The 21102-nt window shown below is 37.5% G+C and overlaps 1 protein-coding gene across 16 annotated transcripts in view; it reads right to left on the bottom strand.

Moving 5' to 3' along the window:
* Positions 1–2329: 2329 nt before the first annotated feature.
* ARFIP1 (ARF interacting protein 1) overlaps positions 2330–21102 on the bottom strand; it is a 46265-nt gene continuing 27492 nt past the window's right edge. For all 16 annotated transcript variants that reach the window (XM_068942305.1, XM_068942306.1, XM_068942311.1 and 13 more), the window contains 4 exons: positions 17494–17715; positions 13826–13983; positions 10797–10971; positions 2330–3938 (listed from right to left, as the gene is read on the bottom strand). In XM_068942305.1, coding sequence (XP_068798406.1) covers positions 3783–3938; positions 10797–10971; positions 13826–13983; positions 17494–17715 — 711 coding nt within the window. In that variant the 3' untranslated portion in view covers positions 2330–3782. The remainder of the gene's footprint in view (positions 3939–10796; positions 10972–13825; positions 13984–17493; positions 17716–21102) is intronic.

The following is a 21102-nucleotide window of genomic DNA, read 5'->3' as shown; positions in this document are numbered from 1 at the left end:
AATAAGTTCTCATAAAGAGATTAGACAGCATGCTTTTGCTCAGAAAGCGAGGTCTTTCTCACGCCCAGTGATTAAAAAAAATTGACCATGCATTTTGCTGAGTGGCTATACAGCAGAAATATTTAGTAGAAATATACCACCAATAGCAGACAGTGCAAAATTGCTGCTGTTCCTGCCTCTTTCTTTAAAAAGAAAAGAAAATAAGTTTTTGAAAGGCACCTCAAATGTGTAAAATAATGCTTTTCTGCCACCACTGTGAGTCATGAGAAACAAAAGATTTGCAACCAATGGGCTGAGCTTTTATGTCCAAGGCTCTCCTCTGCAAGGCAGGTCCATATGCTTCTCTGGATTTCAGTATACGGACACTGTTGAAATAGCAATGCATTACTTTTCCTTTCCGTTGCTTCTCTCAGTTTATGCCATGCTTCTCCAAGGCAGACACATGCCATCTAATTGCTGCTCTTATCTTATAGGGTACGGTACTTCCTTAATTCACTTCAAACTATTGCCATGATGACAAAAATGAATAAATGCACTGCACATACAAGGGAACCAAGCGGTCAGGTAAGACTGACACAAACAGAAAGTACCTGGCCCAAAACAGGTGCAGTGAACAAGACTGCTGGCAAAGGCATGGAAGTGTGCTCCAATATCCAGCACTAGCTTTAACCTCCAAAATACCTAAAAGAAACCAAAGATTTCAAAAGAACTAAAACCAATGATAAGCGGCAAGACAAGAACACAGGGAAGTACAAACAAAGCAGCAGTCCTCCCCTTTGTGAATCTTGTCTCATTCAAAAAAAATTAATTTTCAATGTGACAACTTAACTCCCAATAGGTAGATAAATGTGGGAGGAAGGCATCACAAAATATGAAAATATGAACAGCTAATGAAAAAAAAAAGTGACTAGCACAACCTCAACTTCAAGCACGAAATGTGGAAAAGATACCAGACAAAAAAAAACCCTGAATATAGTTGTGGATGAAGACTTGACAAAGTATATATATGTCCAATAGCATTTCACTCATACATGTGAATAGAAGAGCCTTTGGTAGAATTCCTATGAACAAAATAACAGGAGTTAAAACTTTCAGAGAAATCAGGAGCGCAGATAACTTACAGTATGGTCACTGAAGACGAACAGCTCCCCGGGCCTCTGTTTGACAGAGCAGCTACGACAGCATATCTGAAATGGTATCAATGCTTTTAACTCCTCTTCCTGAGGAGCTGCACACAACACTAGAAGCACTAATGCTATAGCTTGTAATGAAGATGAAATCTTTCACAGCCAAGACCCCAAGAGGTGAGTATAGAGCCTCTTGTCAAACTTAATACATACATACATAAAAGTTGAAGCAGTTGTCCGTCTAGATAAACATCAGCATTTCAACCTTGACATAGATGAGCAGGTTTTTTGTTAGTATCAGAAAACCTGACAATCACAAGAAGCTTTGGAAACTGGAAGCTTTGGAAACTTATTCTTCTAATCATCTCCAGAAGCAGAAATTTTTAAAATTGGTTAAAGAGTTATATTTGATAATCAAATAATAAGTTTAAAAAATTTCATATGCACATAGACTTGAACAGGGAACAAAATAAGGAAGCTAAAATATTACAAAGGCACTCACTTTAATATCCTGTTAATAACTGAACCCAGAATCCTCGCTGAAACAGGGAATTAGAACAATTGTGTCACTGACCAAAACAGAAGCAATTCTTCCTTCTCACTGGTATTAAACACTACATACCAGCCACAGACAGACATTTTAGCAAGTGACCTCTTTTGTCCAACCTCCTCTTCCAGGTGAGGAGACTTTAGCAGTTTTAAGCCATTGCAAAAGCGTGAGAGTTACACAATGCCACACAGGTCACTCCTGCATTAAGGGAATTTCAGATTCAAGTTCGTTCATCCCATTTCTAATGGATCATTTCCTTCTGGGCTGGAATATGCTCAGTAGAGCAAAGACCATGAACTCAGATAGCTAACTCCTTACCTGCACCATCATGCACACACATGACAACATTCAGACACAAGGGAAGCCAAGGACTCCGTAAAGTTGTAAATACAATGAAATTAGTGTAAGTAAAGAACATACATACACTGAAAGATTTGTTTCACTCTGTGCTTACATTTGACTTCAACTTGCACAATATTAAATCACCCTGAGATTAGAAGGATCTAATTAGAAGAATAGCATTAGTTTTATAACCCAGTGTTGCTTTACCAGCAATTCTGGGGCAGGGGTAGGAACTCGGAGACGCATGACTTAGCTTTCACTGCAGAGGCTGGGTTTGGCTCTGAACCATCAAAAGTCAAGGAAACTTGACTGCAGCAAACACCTTTAATATGAATACAAAATTCACAAAGGATATACGTTCTGGGGAATGTAAATGAACTATTACAAGATATTCTGACAGAACAAGAAAAAATAAAGAAGACTCTGTCAGACCATGAATTTAATGAGGAATGATTAAAAATGTTTGATTTACAGTTACAGTTGTGTTAAGCACTGGAAACTTTAAGAATGTCAGCTGAAAGGCATTTGAACATACAGTACATAAATCATACAATCCACACAATTGTAAATAACATATCTGAAGTATTTCATTTTACTTAACAGAACACAAAGCAATTTAACATGTGCAAATGAGGACTCCAATATACTGAATTCAAAATGTCTATGATAAAATTGACATATAGAACTTTACACTTAAAGACTACAGTATTGATGGAGAAATTAAAAAAATATCCTCCCTGTTACCCCTGTCGCTGAAGTATGCTTTTCAATTAAAAAGAAAAATCATACTGGCCCTATTTCCTCTCTCAAAATCATATCCGTCCATGAAGGTCAACTAAAGCTTTAACTTGCTCTAAGTGTACAAAGAAACATAGCATATACAGTCTCCTTTCCCTTGCTGGGAACTGACAAACCATTATGTGGAAAGGGTTCTGGGATTATGTACACTGGTTGAAAACGTTATCTTATAAAAAGGCACATACTTGTGATTTAAGGCTAGTACGGTATTCGTTTCATACGGAAAGTAAAGTTTAAAATGAAATTAGTAAATAATATGGTTGGCCTCACTCAGCAAACCGCTTGGGTGCAAAGCTAAAATGTGTGCTTAGAAGCCTCAGACTGACAGTGATTCTTGCTTTAGTGTTTTTTTTTCTTTTTTTTTTTTTTTTTGAACCTATGATGGAAAGGTAAACCTTTTTAAAAGGCATTTGTTGCAATTCCACTAGTCAATGAGCCACCTGTTACAGCTGTTGCCTTCATGCAGGTACTGCACATAGGCCTTATATTATTAATCTGCAAAATATTCTTTTAACTCTTTCCTTGTTAAAAGTCACATGAAAATTATTAAAGATGTTTTTTCTATATTCATATATAAAATATCAGATGTTGGTACAAATCATGTAAACCTCCATTTGGAAATATTTTGACTAGCCACCATAATGACCAGAAATCACAAACATCATTTGTCAGTGCAAATCTATAATAGTTTTCTTTCCCTTCCCTCCCCATCCCAACTACAGAAATAACCACCAACTTTCACATACAAAAGGAGTGCTCTACGCTTGAAATGATAGAAATCATGTTTGGTTATCTTAAAGTCACCCACTTGCCCACCAAATTCAGTTTTACAGCGTTATAAAAAGGGGGAAAAAAATTAAAGCTGTCTGTGCAAGAATCACTACAACAGTCCTTCAACCCCAAACCTTAATTCTTATTAGATTTACAGATTTTCTGTTAACATTGGGTCCTCTTCTCTGATCCGATTACTGTTCTTCAAGCCAGGATGGAGCATCTGCTCCAGGAGTTTTCAATTTGATGTGGAACTGTTTAAGTGTCTGTTCGAGCTGCTTTTGATTCCCAGCAAAGTACGCTGCGATAGCATTGTGGAACAGAACGAGCTGATTGTGCAAGACCTTAACCTGCAGGCAAGGACAGAGATAGGTTAGGATGAAGAGGCAGATGTCAATAGCGTCATAAGTCAATTACAACAAAACTATGAGCTGTTCTTGTTTGAGATGCTCAGACTTCATATAGGGTTATTTTATAAATGTTTAAAAACTTCAGGCAAGTACAAAACTCTGTAACATTATAAAAGTTATGAATCATTTTAAAGTATACTTAATGGTCAGTACCAACTCAGCAAGCACTGAGCAGAAAGAAATTCACTAAACAGCATATTACCAAACACTCCATTACAAATGTACAACAATTCCTTGAAATTAGATGCCAAACCTCTGTTTAATATACATAGTGGCAGGTCAAATCACCTTCCCTAAGACAGTATACATGACAAATGCATTATCTAAGTACATAGTTTGTTTATTTGCCCCTGAAGAGAATTGCTGTTTTCCAGCTCTTACATTCTCCAGTCAAATGAAACAGAGGTTCTTTTCCCAGCAACATCTCTAGCCCATCTCCCATAATGCAGAATTATTTCCAAAACTTGGTCAATATCTTGCTTATTCGATTTGAGCAAAGTAGTGTGAAACACACAGTTCATAGCAGTAACTGAAACTTGGGGAAAAGCAACGCAACAGCAGCTGGAGGATGTCCTTTGTGTTGTCCTTACAGTCTAGTCTGCGCTGACGAAGTCTAAGCAAAGTTACGAGTTAGCTTTTCATGGTAGTGTCCCACTGTATCTGAAGTTGTGCGCTATCAGCATCAAACCTTTTTGTTCTCGAGTACACTCTCTGCCCAGCACAACCCTGCCCTTGTGCCTCCCTTATTCTAGCATATTTTAAAAATACTAAAGAGTTTCATTCATAGTGCTTATAGGACTAAGATATAGCAAGGGTAACTAAACCATCCTCCCAGCTTCAGTTCATCAATTTGCAACCAAATTTGGTATGTCATCAGGGCAGCTTTTAAAATGAAAATTCTGTGACCTTCTCTGAAGTCTTCTGTTAACCTTATAAATTCACCCAGCCATAACACAAGCACACACTTTCAGAAGAAGAAAGCATACAGTCAGATGATTTGGTCCAAAAACTATTGTTTCTTTTGTAACTACTTCATTTTATGAACCTCTATCCCCAAGCAAACTCCTTGCAGAGGTTCAAGATATTTCTTCTTCTGTCCTCCTCCTTCAGAAGCCAATTCACTACTCAATGAATCATAGAAGTGATTGTGGATCTTACTCCTAGCTTCAGGTAATTTTAAGCTTATATTTCTGATAAAGACCGCTTAACCTGTTTGACACTGTACTAAAAGAAATGAGAAATCCTACTCAGCTCCTTCTGGGAACTCTAATATGAAGCAGCAGCCAACTAAGAGACAAGAAGGGAGAAGCAGTAACATCTCAAATAACCTGATATCCTCTGCAAAAACAGCGGCGATTGCAACTAAAGACTGGACTACAAATATTCACTAAAAGCTAACTTCAAAGTTAACCAGCTATCCCATCAAAAAGTCTTAGTCCTGCCCCTCACAATATCCAGCCATTCATTCTTACTTCCACACTACATTTCACCTTAGCCTTGCATTGGCAAAACATTCGCACAGTTAATGCAGTCACTTGGATCAGGGAACAGATCTACATTAACACTAACCTGACAACAATATATTTGCTTTAACCTGGATCAGTTCCCCGATCTGATTCTCGGCACAGCTGCAAAAACACTTTTGTAAGCACAACAGAGAAAGCAACGTGGAGGAAAACAGACAGAAGAGGAAGGGACCACTTTCTTCTTTTCTCAGCAAAGCAAACGTGGGCCTCAAAACCTTTGTCAGACTACAGTACTAGAAGCCAGATTTTTAGCACTAAGTTGTACTACCTATTCCAGGGAGGGAGCATTTGAAAATTTGCCTTACTAGAAGAAGCTAGAAGAAAGTTAACGCTATGTTGCTAAAATACGTGTTCCAGTGTATGACTAGCAGGCCTGCCTAAAAAAAAAAAATTCTTGTAGCTGAACATCATTTTAAAACACTGGACCTTGTTAATTGGTTGCATATACCTACTTGTTCCTACTAATGAATTGAGGAAGCACTCCATAACAGTCTTGGCAAACTTAGTCTAATAAAGCAAAACTGAACTCTGCAAATAAACATAAAAATGCACACACCCTAAAGAGAAGACTTAAAGATCATACACAGAAGATAGCGTAGGTTGGCTCTAAGTTCTCGCGTTACCTCTGGATACTCTAACATTTCATCTCTATTTAAATATTGTCCTCCCCCATCCCGGCACACTGCCTCTTCTGTGGTACAACAGGTACAGACATTAACTGCACGTTTCCCTACATTCTTCTCATTCAACCTGGACTGGGTCACTGTTCTGTCATCAAAACGACTACTCGCTTTTTAATCTCCCCGTCAGTCCATACCTCCTCACAATTATCACAAACATTTCCCCTAGCAATTTTTATCTGAAGTTACCTGGTGTAGTTACACTGTCTGGGTTTCCATTAGACTGTGCATTACCTCACATTTGCAAAAGGCAAGCATCTGAACATCAAGCTCCTGAAGTCCAACTCACATGAGTATACCCAACTTACTTGGTACAGAATGGTATTTGATATTTGTCAAGTGCATAAATGAATAACGGTTTTCCTTTCTCAAACAGATACTGCGTTTTCAAAAACGTTTCACTGGCCGAAGCCTTTAAGCTAAGAACAGGCCACTGTCTTTACGGGGGGGGGGACAAACAATTATTTATTAACTACAGGTTTAGATTGCAGTTCTCAGAGTCGCTGCCTAACGCCACGGCCTTCTACAGAACTCTGCCAGCCGCAGACAGCACCAACACAGCCCTGCAGCAGCAAACACTGCCCTATAACAGAGGCGACATGAACACAAACAAAGCTAAAAGCTTAGATTTAGCTAGTTTTTAAGGATAATCTTTCACTTTCCCCGCAGTCTTCACTCTTACTAGAATTAAGGCAACACTATGACAGCTTTAGATGACTCACTACGAAGGTATTTGGCTTTCTTCTATAATAAACATAGGAAATTCGATGTGAATTTCAAGATCAAATGTTATAAAGAAAGTAAACGGGCATCTTGCGTACCTTGCCTTTACAGACACAAACTTTCAACCCTAGTTTCACTGTAACACAGTTCTTCCCTGAACTTCTTTGATCTTTTACTTGAAACATTAACGTATGAACCCAGCGCAACAGACAAACTGCAACCATGCGATTTTCCTCCCCTGGAAGCCTAGGGCTGGAGAGCTTTTGACCATTTTGTGACATTTAAAGTAACACAGACATAAAGTACACCAGCCAGTTAAACTGGATTTATAGTTCCTTTGCAGTGACAGCCAGAACACAGCTCCCAGTCTTCCCCGCTCTCCTCACCTGCCATGATTAATCAAATACCGGGCAAAACTTCTGAGTGGGAACACACCTGAGTGGCGGAGGCAGGTTTACTAAAAACGCGTAGGATTGCCAGTCCTGTTTTGACATTACTTTGTCAGACTAGAAAAAAATCTGGTATTTTTCCTATTTTTTAAAATATTGATCAGACTATGAAATTAGGTATTTATTGGGAGATACTCATGAACTGACTTACCTAATCTAAAATTAAATCCTAACATGTATGCTTTACTGCATTGCTATGGCAAGGTTTCATTACACAATTACGTTGTTAACACGGAAACAACTAGGAACAACTCAGCTTGGGGACAGAGACACACACACCACCCCCACCCACCCCCCACCCACCCCCCCCCCACACCCACACCACACACCCCCCACCCCACACACTCTCTCTCTCTCTCTCTCTCACATGCTAGTTCCCGTCACCAGGGAGCACATCACTATGCAACTCTGTCCTTGGGATTACTGTAATAACTTATGAACAATATAAAAATCACCCTTCCACCTGGGAGTGCAACACCATATGCTGTCTTCAGTTCAAGCACCTCCTAAACAGTGCACTGCTCCAACAGCTGAAGCGCCTCAGTTACAAACACACTAATACAACCTTACCCACTGTGCTCTTCCTCCTTCTTCTATTCCCTCACGCTGGGCACGTGCTGTATTTATAGAAGTTTAAATTATGATCGGTTACAGCAATTGCTATAACTTTTTGGCAAAAAGTTGAACATCTGAGATTATTAAATCTAACTGAAAAGAAAATCTAATTTCTATACTTATTGATCACACAGTTAATAATCTTTTAAAATAGAAAAAATCTAGCTGACTTAAGGCCATCGCATACTTTTTGTACGCAGCTACCATTAATGCGCATAAAGATTACATAGCTCTTTTGCAAAATCCTTGGGCATTCTGATTTCTTAGTACTAGTTGCAGGACAAGTGTGAGGTCTAACAGGAGCTCCCTTTTGTTGATATTGATAAGAGATGGTTGGCACCAGAAAAAGAAATCAAGATTTCATATTATCAGAGAGATGTTCTTCTTACTAGTCACTGCCTTTCACTACACCCCAAGAAGCATTTTAGGCAACTGAAGAACGGAAATTATCACAGACAAATGCAGTTCAGGAAAATATGCTGACACACAGAAAACAAATTTACAATGCATATTTTATCCTGCATATTTTGGAAGATCCTATATAATAAATAGAAGACACCAAAATGAGACTTGTTTGACTGAAGCTCTCCCTAGATAATTATATTTAAGCCAATATTTGACTATATAGGAAGGAAGACCTGCTACGGTTTACCTGAACAAATTATATAAACCCTTCAGTAAATATTTTGACATCCCAAATGTCAAAACTGAGAAATGTTAAGCAGCAATGAAAAAGCTTAAGGATGTGAAAGCGCCCTCTGTATTAATCTTAAAAAAGGCAGGAAGGAAAAAATAATCTCTTTTGGGAACAGAATTTGTAGGCTGTGACTACTAACAGGATTCCTGATCTAATCCAAGACTGTCGATCGGAAGACAACTTCAACGGCGTTCCCTAAACTATCTAATTTTAGGAAACATTTTTTAAAGGGTTTTGTGAAGCAAGATGGAAATAAAATGCTTTCAAAGCTTTTGCATTTGTATAGACAAAATTAATCAGTTTGCTATACAGTTAATGCAAATCAAGAAGTAGAATCAGTGCTATGTCTGACTGGTTTAAACATAAGGATCAGAGTCCCAATACAGATACGAGATGGACAGATCAAACAATTTCTTTCAACATAAGAAATTGTACTAGTAACAAATAATGTACTAGAGGAGGAAAATGAAGGAAAAAAGCCTGAAAGCGAAGATCTTCAGAATAACCTGTTTTCAACTTAACATAGTTCTAAGACTCAGTTCTTATGAGGATTTATCAGCTTAAAAATAGGTATTGGCATTCAGATCCAATTTCAGCTTGTTCGAGAAAATGACTTTCAATATGGATTTTTCCATTTGCAAGTTAAAGGGCCAAAGTTCAGCAAGAACAACAAACGAAATCCAGAGAATACCAGTTTTTAAATCAATTGATGATCTGAATCATCAACTCTTAATGTGCTAAATGCTACGGGGTCTCAGACCCCTGTCCTAATGCAAATACCTATATAAAGTAATAGTGTTCAGGAACTACGTTTCCAGTGTTTGCTTTGGAAATCAAAGTGCATTGAAAGTATTTTTTCCCCTCTACTTCCCCCCCCCCCCTTCTCACTGGTTGATGGTCCACCCCCTTCTCACTGGTTGATGGTTCACGTTTCTTCCCTGCCCTCCCTCTTTAAATAGTTGATGCAACAGGCTACGTGGTTATATCACGAACTCAGACATTCAATTTTAATTGGTTTAGTTCATCTCTATGGTTTTCCCTTAAAGTTTGAAAGGCCTTCAAGGAGGCATGGTTTGCTGCTGCTGCTGCTGTTGTTCTGGGGCCAAGCCTCTATTTTCTAACAGGCCATGCTACCTACTCACAGATCTTGCAATATTTCCACGAGGAAAATGTTAACTCAATGCTAGATATGCACAAACCGACAAACAACTCTCTATATAAATGTTGATATTTTCCTCCCTCTGAACATATAGCGAATGCAGTCACAGAGAAGGATTATAACCATTTCATATACTATGAGTGTGAACCAAATTCATATCTTGAAAGATCATGATTTTTTGTACTTAATAAGACACAATTTAGAAATATTTATTTACCAACAAAAGTACAGTTTAAAAATGCAATCTGTACAATAATTGTATTTTTTCTAGCAGATAGAATAAGAGGAGGTATCCAGCGATAAAGGGGGTACAGAGAAAAAGTGTAGTTGGGAAAGATGCTGGGGGGGGGGAAAGGGCACAACAACAACATACCCCACAACCCTCTCCCCACTCCCAAACCCACAGTCTAAAAGCCCAGCTTCGGCAACTACAAGAGTGTTAACTACACAAAGCTATCTCTCTCAGTGAAGGTCATTTCATTATTTTGGAGAAGGCTTCATTCTGAAGAAGCCTCTTCACTGCTCTTCCCACTTCCTTTGTGCATGTTCTCCATGAGAGTGTTGCGGAAGCATTGCCAAACACCTGAGTGTTACTCAGTCTTGAATCAGCAGTAATGACTCAATTAATCGACTATTAAGCGTGATAAACTGCTGTAGTGATGCTTTTCCACACTCGAACCCTCCCATATCACCAAGAAATTTACCTCTGTAATATGTTTGTACTTTACATTGCAGCAGCTTGATGGGTGACTTGTGAGATTCTCCACTCTAAAAGTCTATCCTCCAGTGATACACCAAGAATTCGGAAAACTTACTTCATTTTCTTTGCTTGCTCTACTTTTAAATTAAAATCTGTTTTAAGATCCAGTTCATAAACTCCTTCTAGCAAACTATAAACTAACAATACAAAATTCCTTAGCACAACATCAGAAGTTAAGTTGCAGCTTACCTTATTTTCTTCCAAAAATTTCAGTTTGACAGATACATCATTACGCATTTTGTCATATTTCTCTTTATGCACTTGAAACAGCTGTTGTGATTGCTCAATCTTTGGCAAAGTGTTTGCATCACGAGGGCCAAGATTCAGCTCTTCTAGATCTGTTCGATAGGCATCATATTCAATCCTGAAAAGAAAGGTGAGGGGGGGGGAAAAAAATCTAAAGGCAAAGTGTCTCAAAACAGACCTCACATACAGGGCCAATTAAAGATGAACAAAATAGACACAAGTGTAGAAAAAAATATATAACCTGGGCAAGCTTTTTTCCTCCCATTCATCAAGAAAAAACCCTTACGTAAATTGTACAGAACTGCCTCAACAATTACCCTCCCCTTCTATTCTCATCTCAGCCATGAGCTCTCAACCCTGTTTTATCCTGGCTTCAGAGCTCAGATCCTTCCCTTCAATATCTCAATTTATAAAGTCAGAGAAAGCTACTCCCGTTTTTTTTTCCTGCTGTTGAACCAGTTCAGTAGAGAGCTGACAGCAAGAGCAAGCGAAGCACCAAGAGAAAGGCGTCCCTCTCTCAGCAATAGCGAGTAATGGCTCAGATCTATCAATTTCTGTCCCAAGGCTTCTCCGCACACGTTCACAGCAACTCTTCTACAAGTCTTCTACAAATAGTTGTGGGAGAACTTGTCTACCCTACAGGCAGCAGAAAGATGTCTCGTTGTTTATACTCGACTGCAAGCCTACTTTATGTACTGAGGGAAGTCAGATTCTCCAGATCAACATCAACACTGAAGGAGATAAGGGAAAAGAAAGACTGAGGGCTAAGCATCACAGCTTGGTAAGAACTAAGATAACACTGCCACAAAGACATATATGCTGCTTTTAGATAAGACAAACCCAAAGGTATTTGTTAATTTACTCTTGTTCTCTCCACCACCAAAATCAGCAGTAAGTTAGCAGCCCAAGAAAAACAAACACTAAAACATATGAAATAAGTAATTCTGTCCTCAGACACTGCTAGCTAAAATGAAATTGAAATTATATTAAAGCCTCTTGCCTGCAGATACTTGACATCATTCTAACTGACCTATATAGCCTTCACATGCCACTACTGGAAAAAAGAAAAAAAAAAGGCAATAGGCCTCTTTGATATCCTTCCATATTAGACTACACTATTTTATTCCATGAATCAAGAGGAACCAGTCATATCTTCTTTTGGTTTCAATGGGGAAAAATCCATTTTTCCCCTTTATAAGAAAAAAGTCCCATATTTGTATTTTCTTAAATACTTTTAAATTGTTTCCAGTCTTACCTTCAAAAATATTTTTAAGAATATGTATTTAAATTTATGCTTTCTATCCATCAAATAAAACATATATAGTACTTACAAGTGGGAGAATTGCCTATGGAACATCGGTAGTGTAAAGATGATAGTGCTGAATTCAGCACTTGCATCTTCTACTTCCCAGTGTTGCATACAAGTCTGTTGAACTCTGGATCCTTGCCAGATATTAAACTATTTTTATACTTAACACACACATACACTCAAAAACACTCTACACAAGTAGATGAGACAGAAATGTACTAGCAACCTTGAACTGCCTTTCCACATAACATGTGCTCCTTTCTGCTACAACTTGACCAGGTAGAGCAACTCACAATAGCTAGAAATCACTCTAGGGTCATGGGCAGCCCTACCCAAAACCTCACTCTTCCTTCCATACATCTCCGCAGTTTTAAAACAGTGGAATCCAGGATATTAGCATGTGATAGAAGAAAAATAATCAAAAAACAAAACAAAAGAGAGAGAGAGAGAGAGAGAGAGAGAGAGAATTTAACCTTTTTAGAGGAAAAAGTAATTATTTGGAATACAAATTGGAAAAGGCAAACTGACTAGATAAGTGAAGATCCTTCATCTTTTATCTGTCATAACAAAATTACAAGATACTTAATTCTTTTACTGAAAAGAAATAGAAACTAATGAAGATATTTCAAGAGGGAAGAATCATGTACTCAGAAGGACTGGCAAGAACTCTTAGCAGATGTACCTTGCATACATTTTCAAGGGAATACCTGGAAAACACATGCATTCATTTCTCATTTTTTGAGAAATATTTTGACATCAAAAATAAAGCAGTACTTTACTTCCAGGTTAATTTTGTCTTTCTTGCCATTTAACAACATATCCAAATATCAAAACAATAGCTTAAAAGTATTTTGCTTATAAATAAAGCACTAGAATAAAAACAGAACAATGAAAAAAGGGTGGGCGAGAACTCCCGAACTCGAGTCATTTGCATTTTTTGCTCTAAAACTAAAAAAAGTTAACATGTAGAAACTATGCCTTTTGGAGAATTACAGAAAAATTTGTACCCAATTAAGTGCAATGGGTCAGAATGGAACCAGCACCAGAGCTGAATGTCAGAACGGAACCAGCACCAGAAAGGACCACAAGTCTAAACACTGGCAAAAGAAAGGAACCTAGTTTCGGAAAACTTAGCAATATCCTGACTGAAGTAATCTTCTCCAGGGCACACAACCCATTATCTACCGCTAGATACTATTCAGCCACTAGGAAGTTTCTTTTTGGTTCTGCCTGGCCCAAACCAGACCTGCAACTCTGCATAAAAATTGAAGCACAAGGATTAATGTTTTTCAGCCAGAGAAACTACTTCACTTATTGCAATATAGCTAGATAAAAGGCTCAACTTTGCACTGCTTTTCTGTTTAGAAAACCGCCTTAATCTAGCGGGCAGGAAAAAAGAATATAATTATTTAGAGACCTATGAAGCTGACAAATAAAATCAAGTCTACAACAGGAAATTTACAAGACATTTAAAAACATGTGCAATGAGAGAGTTAACTGTAAATCCCGATTATACTAGTTGTCTTATACTTACTTTTTTTTTTTTTTTTTTTTTTTTTTAAATCTGCTATATTAGCTATTCAAATACAAGGACAAAATCGATAAAAAATTTGTTTCCTGAAGATTAAGTTGTAATGAAAATAGCTAGACATAGAATAGCTACCTGGCACTTTCATATTGTTTCACAGTCAATAATGTGTCCTCAATTGTTTTATTCACCAATGTATTCACACTGGCAATAAAAAAGTTAATAGCCCCAAGAAGAGTTTCTCCATTTTTAGCTAGAAGTTTCTGAGTATCTGCATTGTAGCCAAACTCCTCCTATAAATAAAGAGAGCAGAGAAGAAAAATAAAACAAAAACAAAAACTGTAGATCATTTCAAATCATAACATTCATCAGCAACTATATAAAAAAAACCCATGACAGCACAGATGTGGAAGTTTTGTCACTTCTGTGTAAGTATGGTTATGATTAAACAGAAATATTCAGTTCACAGTTTTTGTGAAATCCCTCTAGTATCAGTAAAACATGGTTTACAGTTTTGATGCCACACATGTGATGTAAAATCCTATTTTATAATGTGTTTTTTTCTGAACTCCAAAGCCTTTAATGTTACTTTAAAGTGAGTGCTAATGAAATCTTTACATTGTGATTCAACACGGTTTTAATCCGGCATCTCCCATGTAGTTGTCTAGGCAACATTCTGATACCAACAGAGACAGTATTGTATTACATACAGTAGTACAACTAAATTCACAAGGGCACACAGTATTAATTAGTTAGCAAGTTTTATTCTTACTTTCTGGAAAAGAGCATTGCAAAAAAAATCCAAGATTTGCCACATTTTAATAGGCTGTAAATAACTGAAAAGTAGAGCACTATAATGGACAGCAAATAAAACCGGTAAGGTCGATCAGCCATAAATTTGCAAAGGCAAAAATATTTCCGTTATTTCCAAGGCATTTCAGTCACATTTGAATATATGTTTGTTCATGCTTTCTTCATCTTTAAGGGGAAAAAAAAAAAAGTAAGCACTGACCAAAGCTGCAAAAGTTTTCTTAATGCATAGATGCCAAACAAGCCTGATTATTATATTTATGTCATCCATATGGCATCTTCACATTCCACAGATGGAGCTCTCATTAAAAAAGTACAATTTCTAGTTGTAAAACACACTAGGTTCATATCTGGAACTTGGTCTTTTTAGGCTTGCACATTGCCAACATCTGAGTCAGAAGTGCTGTATTCTCCCAGCTTCCTTTAATCTATCTAAAACATAAACCCCAAAGCCAAATGATGTTTCTTGTTAACGTTAATCACTTCACGTGGTTAACGTTATCAGGCAATGGTAAGGGGGGAAGCCTCTAGAAAAGGAGGTGAAAAGGAAATAAGCAGTTTGAGGGAGAGGAAAAAAGGAAGAGAACCTGTGGCAAGTTTTTATGAGCTAAGACCCTGCTAAAAAGATATTCCCACAATCTCCTTTGTGCTATACAGCTGCTTATGTGACAAAGAACGGTCAGCCAGGTCACTATGGATCCTGCCAAAATCCAAATAAATCCGTCAGCTCATTTAGCTCTCTGGGACAGCCTGCTACACAGTAACACAAGCACTAGCACAAGGAAGAAGTAGGAGCAAGCACACAGGCAACGCCAATGGCAAAAGAAGGTCTGCCCCTTTCAGCGGCATTTAGCTGCACTTTTCCCAACTCCTCTGCCTCATGCAGGAAAGACTGCAATTAATTTTCTAGCTGGTTCTCTGACCCAAATCACTGCAGACCCAAGTAAGCAACAGTACCGTTTCAAAGGAGATGGGTAAGAACAGGGCTGCAGCAGGCTCCATTTGATTTAAAGGGTCACAGAACCAGCTCTCAGTTAATGAGCATTACACAATGTCATATAAAAACTTGGACCTCAACTTCTGTCCATGACCTCTGCGTATACCTCTTCGGAAACAGAGAGGAAATCCTTTCTGTATCAAGAGTTTACACTCAGTTCGTATTCTACGCACAGGTCAATTACAATTGGACTTCATCTGTCTGTAAAATTAGAAGCACATGAGCCTGGAACCAGGACATATCTTTGTATCCAAAAGAGAAACAGGAAAACATTCACATTAAGTAATACCTCTGCACATATCACAGTAAGATCTCATTTTGTTAACATGTATAAAGCAAGGAATATTATCTTTAGACAGGGAGTTTGGCGTTTTCTACCCCTCCCCCCCATACACTATGAAATTAAATATGAAGACCAACTTTTCAGGTATTTTCCTTTTAGTCTTGCACAAGTTTTAGAGCAACAACGCTATCTAAACACTCAAGAACAGGCCACGCTACAGCCAGCAACACAGTACAGATTAAACAAAGGGAAAACACAGAGAGGAAAGAGACAAACATCAGGCAAGTCTCCAAGAGGCAAAGGTTAGATAACTTTTATTACAGCAGCAAAAACCTTTATTTGATTTTCATGAACAGCCCCGTTCAGGAGATGAATGACTGAAACAGATTCCAAGACATTGACAGAACCTGGATATTCCCACTAGCAGTTACAAGCTGTCTATGGAAGAAAATTCTTTAAACAAGAGAACGATGCCAGATTTAATCTGAGTTTCAGAAAAAACATCCAGCTTCGGCACATACTTCACAACAATCAGTAAGTTTTAGCACAAATCATATACCCCGTATTTGTGTCAAGAATACACTGATTACTAAAAAAAATGTCTGCCCCTTTTGTCAGATGATTTAATTTCTCAGCTGCTAGACATGCTACATTGTGCATAAATTTTCATCTGCCAGGCTGTAACATTAAAGATTTCCATATTTGAGTGCAGGAGCCAGAAATTATTCCAAGTAGCTACCAGTTAAGCTCCCTCTGTGCAAGCGTTAGCCCAACCTCTCCCCCAAACTCACTGGAAATCGGCAATCATGAAGAGAGAGGAATACAGAAACAGAGATTTTAAATTTAATAACCACAAAGGTAATTTGGGCTGTTTCAGCAGCTATGTTTTAGCGGATCATTCAGTCCCTTGACACTGTTTTTCCTAGGAACCGGTAGCAGAATCAAACTGCTTTATCTCTGGCAGTAAAGTATGATCAATGTAGAAGTAAAACACCTACTACTACTTTTCATAGGCAATATCTAACTTTTCTCTTTTTACAGCAGACAGTTCTGTTACCAGTAACAGCAAAAAGTGCAAGTGTTAAAAACTTCTAAAGCAAGGAATTGTAGCAACCCAAATGCAGACATCTAAAGATTGCCTCTCTTGCTCAGAAACTCCAAGTGACATAAGAATACAGATTAGTTCTACCCAATAGCAAAAGCCTGATTTAAAAAAAAAAAAAAAAAAAAAAAAAAAAAGGACTTTGATATGAAACCTCAACGCCTAAATCTACTACAGTGAAATCTTTTACTCACATTCAGTATGCAGAAGTGAAGTAGCGTGCCCTACTCTACTTACTCCCAGGCATAGTCCCCAGAGACATTCTGTAATTGACAGGAAGTAATATTCTGCAACACTTTTGACGGCATTTCATTAGAAGCAAAAGGAATAGCAAAATGCATTTACCATACAAAAGAAAGCTGTACGTCACTTCTTGAGTCCAATCTTCCATTAAAGAGAGACATTTAGAAACAGTTAACAACTACAGTAATTTCAATAATTTCCTACAGTCTGAAGCAAATTACATAAACTTTTAACGCAAACAGCATGTAATGTTCTTAACTACAATGTTTAGAAAAATTAGTGGCTAACTAATATACACCCTGGACAAGTGAATTAGACTTATCTTCATCTCTGCCTTTTTATTTTTTTTAACACTATAAAAGTCTTACATGAAGTTCCAATGATTTCAAACTCAGGTCAGCAAACGCATCTCCAAGTTGCCTTTGGGTATGTACCATCTGGAAGAGTTGTGTGGACAACGTCTGTGCCAGTTTCAAGATATTTTCATATTTTTTTTTGTTATCTCTCAATATATCTATTTGAGCTTCTAGTTCCAGATCTACTGTTCTTGAGCCACGACCCAATTTTTCAGAGATGATCTGACGTGTACACTGAAAAAAAAAAAAATTAAACTCTAAGGAATCAAATATATCCAAGACAGCACAGCATACACCCATTTTCAGCTTCAAGGGACATATAATTACACACAATTCTTTCACAATCACCCCTCCCAATAAAAGTTTGCACAACAAACTGAAAAAACCATCACACCTTAGAAGTTTATCAGGACTCAGCAAGAACAGCTGGACAAGTCTCAACTCTTACTAATATGAATATTCAAGTTAGCAAATCAGGAGCATAACTAATTGTTTCTCAAGTAAAAGAACATTTATCTCTTTTTGGGGTTGGTGAATCTCACTAAGTTAAAAGAAGAAATTATTTAGCCTGCTACATCAAAGTCAGTTAATAGGAGTATTACCAGTTCTGCATAAAAAATATATACTCTGTGATCTTTTGGACTTTGTCTACTAACCATCCAGTTCCAGAGCTGTAACCCATGTTATTTTATGGAGTTTCCAATAAGATCCTGAATATGTCTAAAAAAGTTATTTTTGTTGGGGGGCAGCATGGGCAGAGCATTTGTCACGTTTAAAGTCGATTGGGAAGTCTTACTGGGAAACAGGTAAAGCTGTCTTAAACTGCATTTCTTATTGTTTATTCACCCACATATAAAATAACGTCTTTCTGCAACAATCAGCTCTATTTTTTTCTGTCACAAATAGACTTCTCAACTGATTCGCAGTTCATTAATGTGGTGAGCAGCAAAACCTGCTCTTATGTGTAGGTTGTAGACACTTTCATTCAGGCAATGGCTGCGACAACTTAAGATGCTACCACATTCCAGTTTTCCGTGACACCCTCTCTGCCAGAGATTTGAGCCCAACTTGACAGTGAGGCTCCCCAGAGGCATCCTTGGGTTTCCGTCCACTGAAACACAGGAGAAGCCATTTGCAAAGCAGATGCGTGGCAAAGCCCTACAATTTCTCTCTGTAAAGCAGGAATCATTTACTGTTGTACTAAGTGACTTGAAGTTCATCTGTGGACCCAAGAGGTGAAAGACAAAACGGAGTTACGTATGAAGAACCACTGCTAAAACCGGAATTACAAGGAAATTAAATTAACGGTCAAGGCTACAACTACTCTGAAGAGACTGAACCTAGGTGCAAAATTTCAATTTTATTAGGTGAAGTGAAACCAAACCCTATTTTAAATTACATTCCCAAAACACATTACAGCATTAGATCTTCCAGGGTTGTACTGAATAATTCAAGGAATTTGGTTTAATTCAGTCTGGACTTATGTCCAAAGGAGATGTACTTCTTTTAGTCTGTTACAATTTTGTGTCCTTTCCAAAGTTAACTGACAAAACACAAAGATGAAGAATGATCAAGCAGAAAGAGATTATCATAACTGATAGCGTTTACCTTCCAATCTAAAGCTTATTTGGGCTATTTTGTTAGATTCAACCAACCAACAGGAAAAAGCACAGCAAGTTTAGGAGATGTTTTTCTGTCAAGATTCAGAAATTTGGGAGAGCATAACAAATCATATTGTCACAGAACACACCTGTATTACCAAAGGCAGTAACAGAAATTGCAAATTGCAACTGAGGAAGGAGCATCATGAGAGCATAAGTATTTCACTATAAACTATGCAATTAAAGGAGAAATTCTGGCGGTTTTCCAAAAAAGCTGAGACACACAAACACACACATGCAGAAATGCAAGAGAATCCAAGTCATGGAAGGTAACATTTTTGGAAGCAAGAATAAATCACCGAGGAAGAAATTCTTTGCAATCGAGGAGCATTTTGATGCTTTTAGCCTCAGAAGTTACAGCAAAAAAATTAAAAATAAAAAAGCAACCCTGACAAATGAGAAAAATTAGTGATTCGAGAGACTACTTAGGCTTTGTATACTTTGCTAGACTGAGATGTACCTAAAGACAAAGTTGAACATTGAGGTTAAGCAAAAATAACTGAGAAAGAAGATGCACCTATCTATTTTCATTCTTTCTGGTTCTAAAGGTACTATACAGACAAGTTGCTGTGTTTTCTCATCAGCAATTGAAGAGGAAAACCTCAAACTATGAATTGTTTTGCTTTTCTTCAACAGAGTATCTATGAAGAATATGGTCCTGAATAAGAATTTAATCCTCAAAAAGTAACATAAAGCAAATTTTAAGAAAAACAACTCTCTCAAGGAAAAAAAAAAAAAGGATTTAAGGGAAACATTTTTTAAATTACATATTTTAAAAGATGGAGGGAGACATTAATAAACAAGTCTTAGAAATAAAAATTCCACTAATAACCCGGTATTACAGAGAGGCTTGTAAGCCAGATATATTTTTCCTCAAAATTTAGAAAGTTGTATGAAAAATAAAGAAAAGCTTTTTTTTTTTTTTTTTTTTTTAAAAAAGAGTCACAATCTGTTCATGCCTATGTCTTACTGCTAAAGTGAAAATGCCTTCCTCATTCAAAGGGTGTGGGAAAAGGGTAATGGTTACTATGGAGCAAGATAAAGTAAAGAGGGACAGCAGCTGCAAAAGCAACAGAATAATCTTATTAAGTAATGAGTTATGGGAGGAAGTTAGATACAGTCCACTAAAATTCATGGTTCGGCTAGAAAAAAGACCAGCTTTATCCTCCTGTAACTTTCACACAGAAACAGTGGCTTAAAACAGCAATATGAGGTGAAAGAGGGAGAGAACAAAAGCAGTTATCTCTGCTTGACCATCCATTCACAGATGGGTATGATTTCTGAATGTAAAAGCCAAAATATTACGGAGTGATGACTCCAAAAGGTGAAAGAGCTGGCTGACATCAATGAGAGCACCTGAAAGTAGAAAGCTAAAAAGAGAAAAGGTTGATAGGGATACTGAAATCCCTAGAACTTCAATTTGAAGAAATCATGATTAGACATAGATCATCTAAGCTTCAGACAATTTCAGGCTGCATGCCAATGGGAAAAAGGTTCATTGACAAAAATCAACTGATTTGAGAAGTCTGATTTCAGAATGTGAGTTCTGTATTTGCCATCTCACAAGGCAAGCAGTAATTGTAAATGGTTTCCAGCGAGTACCTTGGAGAAAAAGGAAAACCCATCTGTTATGTCTCACTGTTTGAGGATTATACATATTCTATGGCACTGCAGCCATGTAATAATGCGACTCTTGTTCTTCACTTGCATGTACTCTGTAGAGCCAGCGTGTAAGAACAAAAGGGCACATTTCCTTGCATTATCAGTTGAAACCCCTCACCCCTCAAGCTCTTATTAGCCATAAGATGAGGCTGCAGATGAATCACATAATAAACAATACCTCCATCATTACCAAAACTTACAAAAGTAACAGGAACTTAAAGGAGCAAAAAATACCTTAAAGATCTGAAGAGTTTTATTCATTCATTCAGTAACCACTTTCTTCTTCACATAAATGCCT

Source organism: Struthio camelus, chromosome 4 (genome assembly GCF_040807025.1).
Source record: "Struthio camelus isolate bStrCam1 chromosome 4, bStrCam1.hap1, whole genome shotgun sequence".
NCBI classification, from domain to species: Eukaryota; Metazoa; Chordata; class Aves; order Struthioniformes; family Struthionidae; genus Struthio; species Struthio camelus.
Note: the sequence above shows the minus strand (reverse complement) of the source record. Positions and strands in the feature narration are given on the sequence as shown.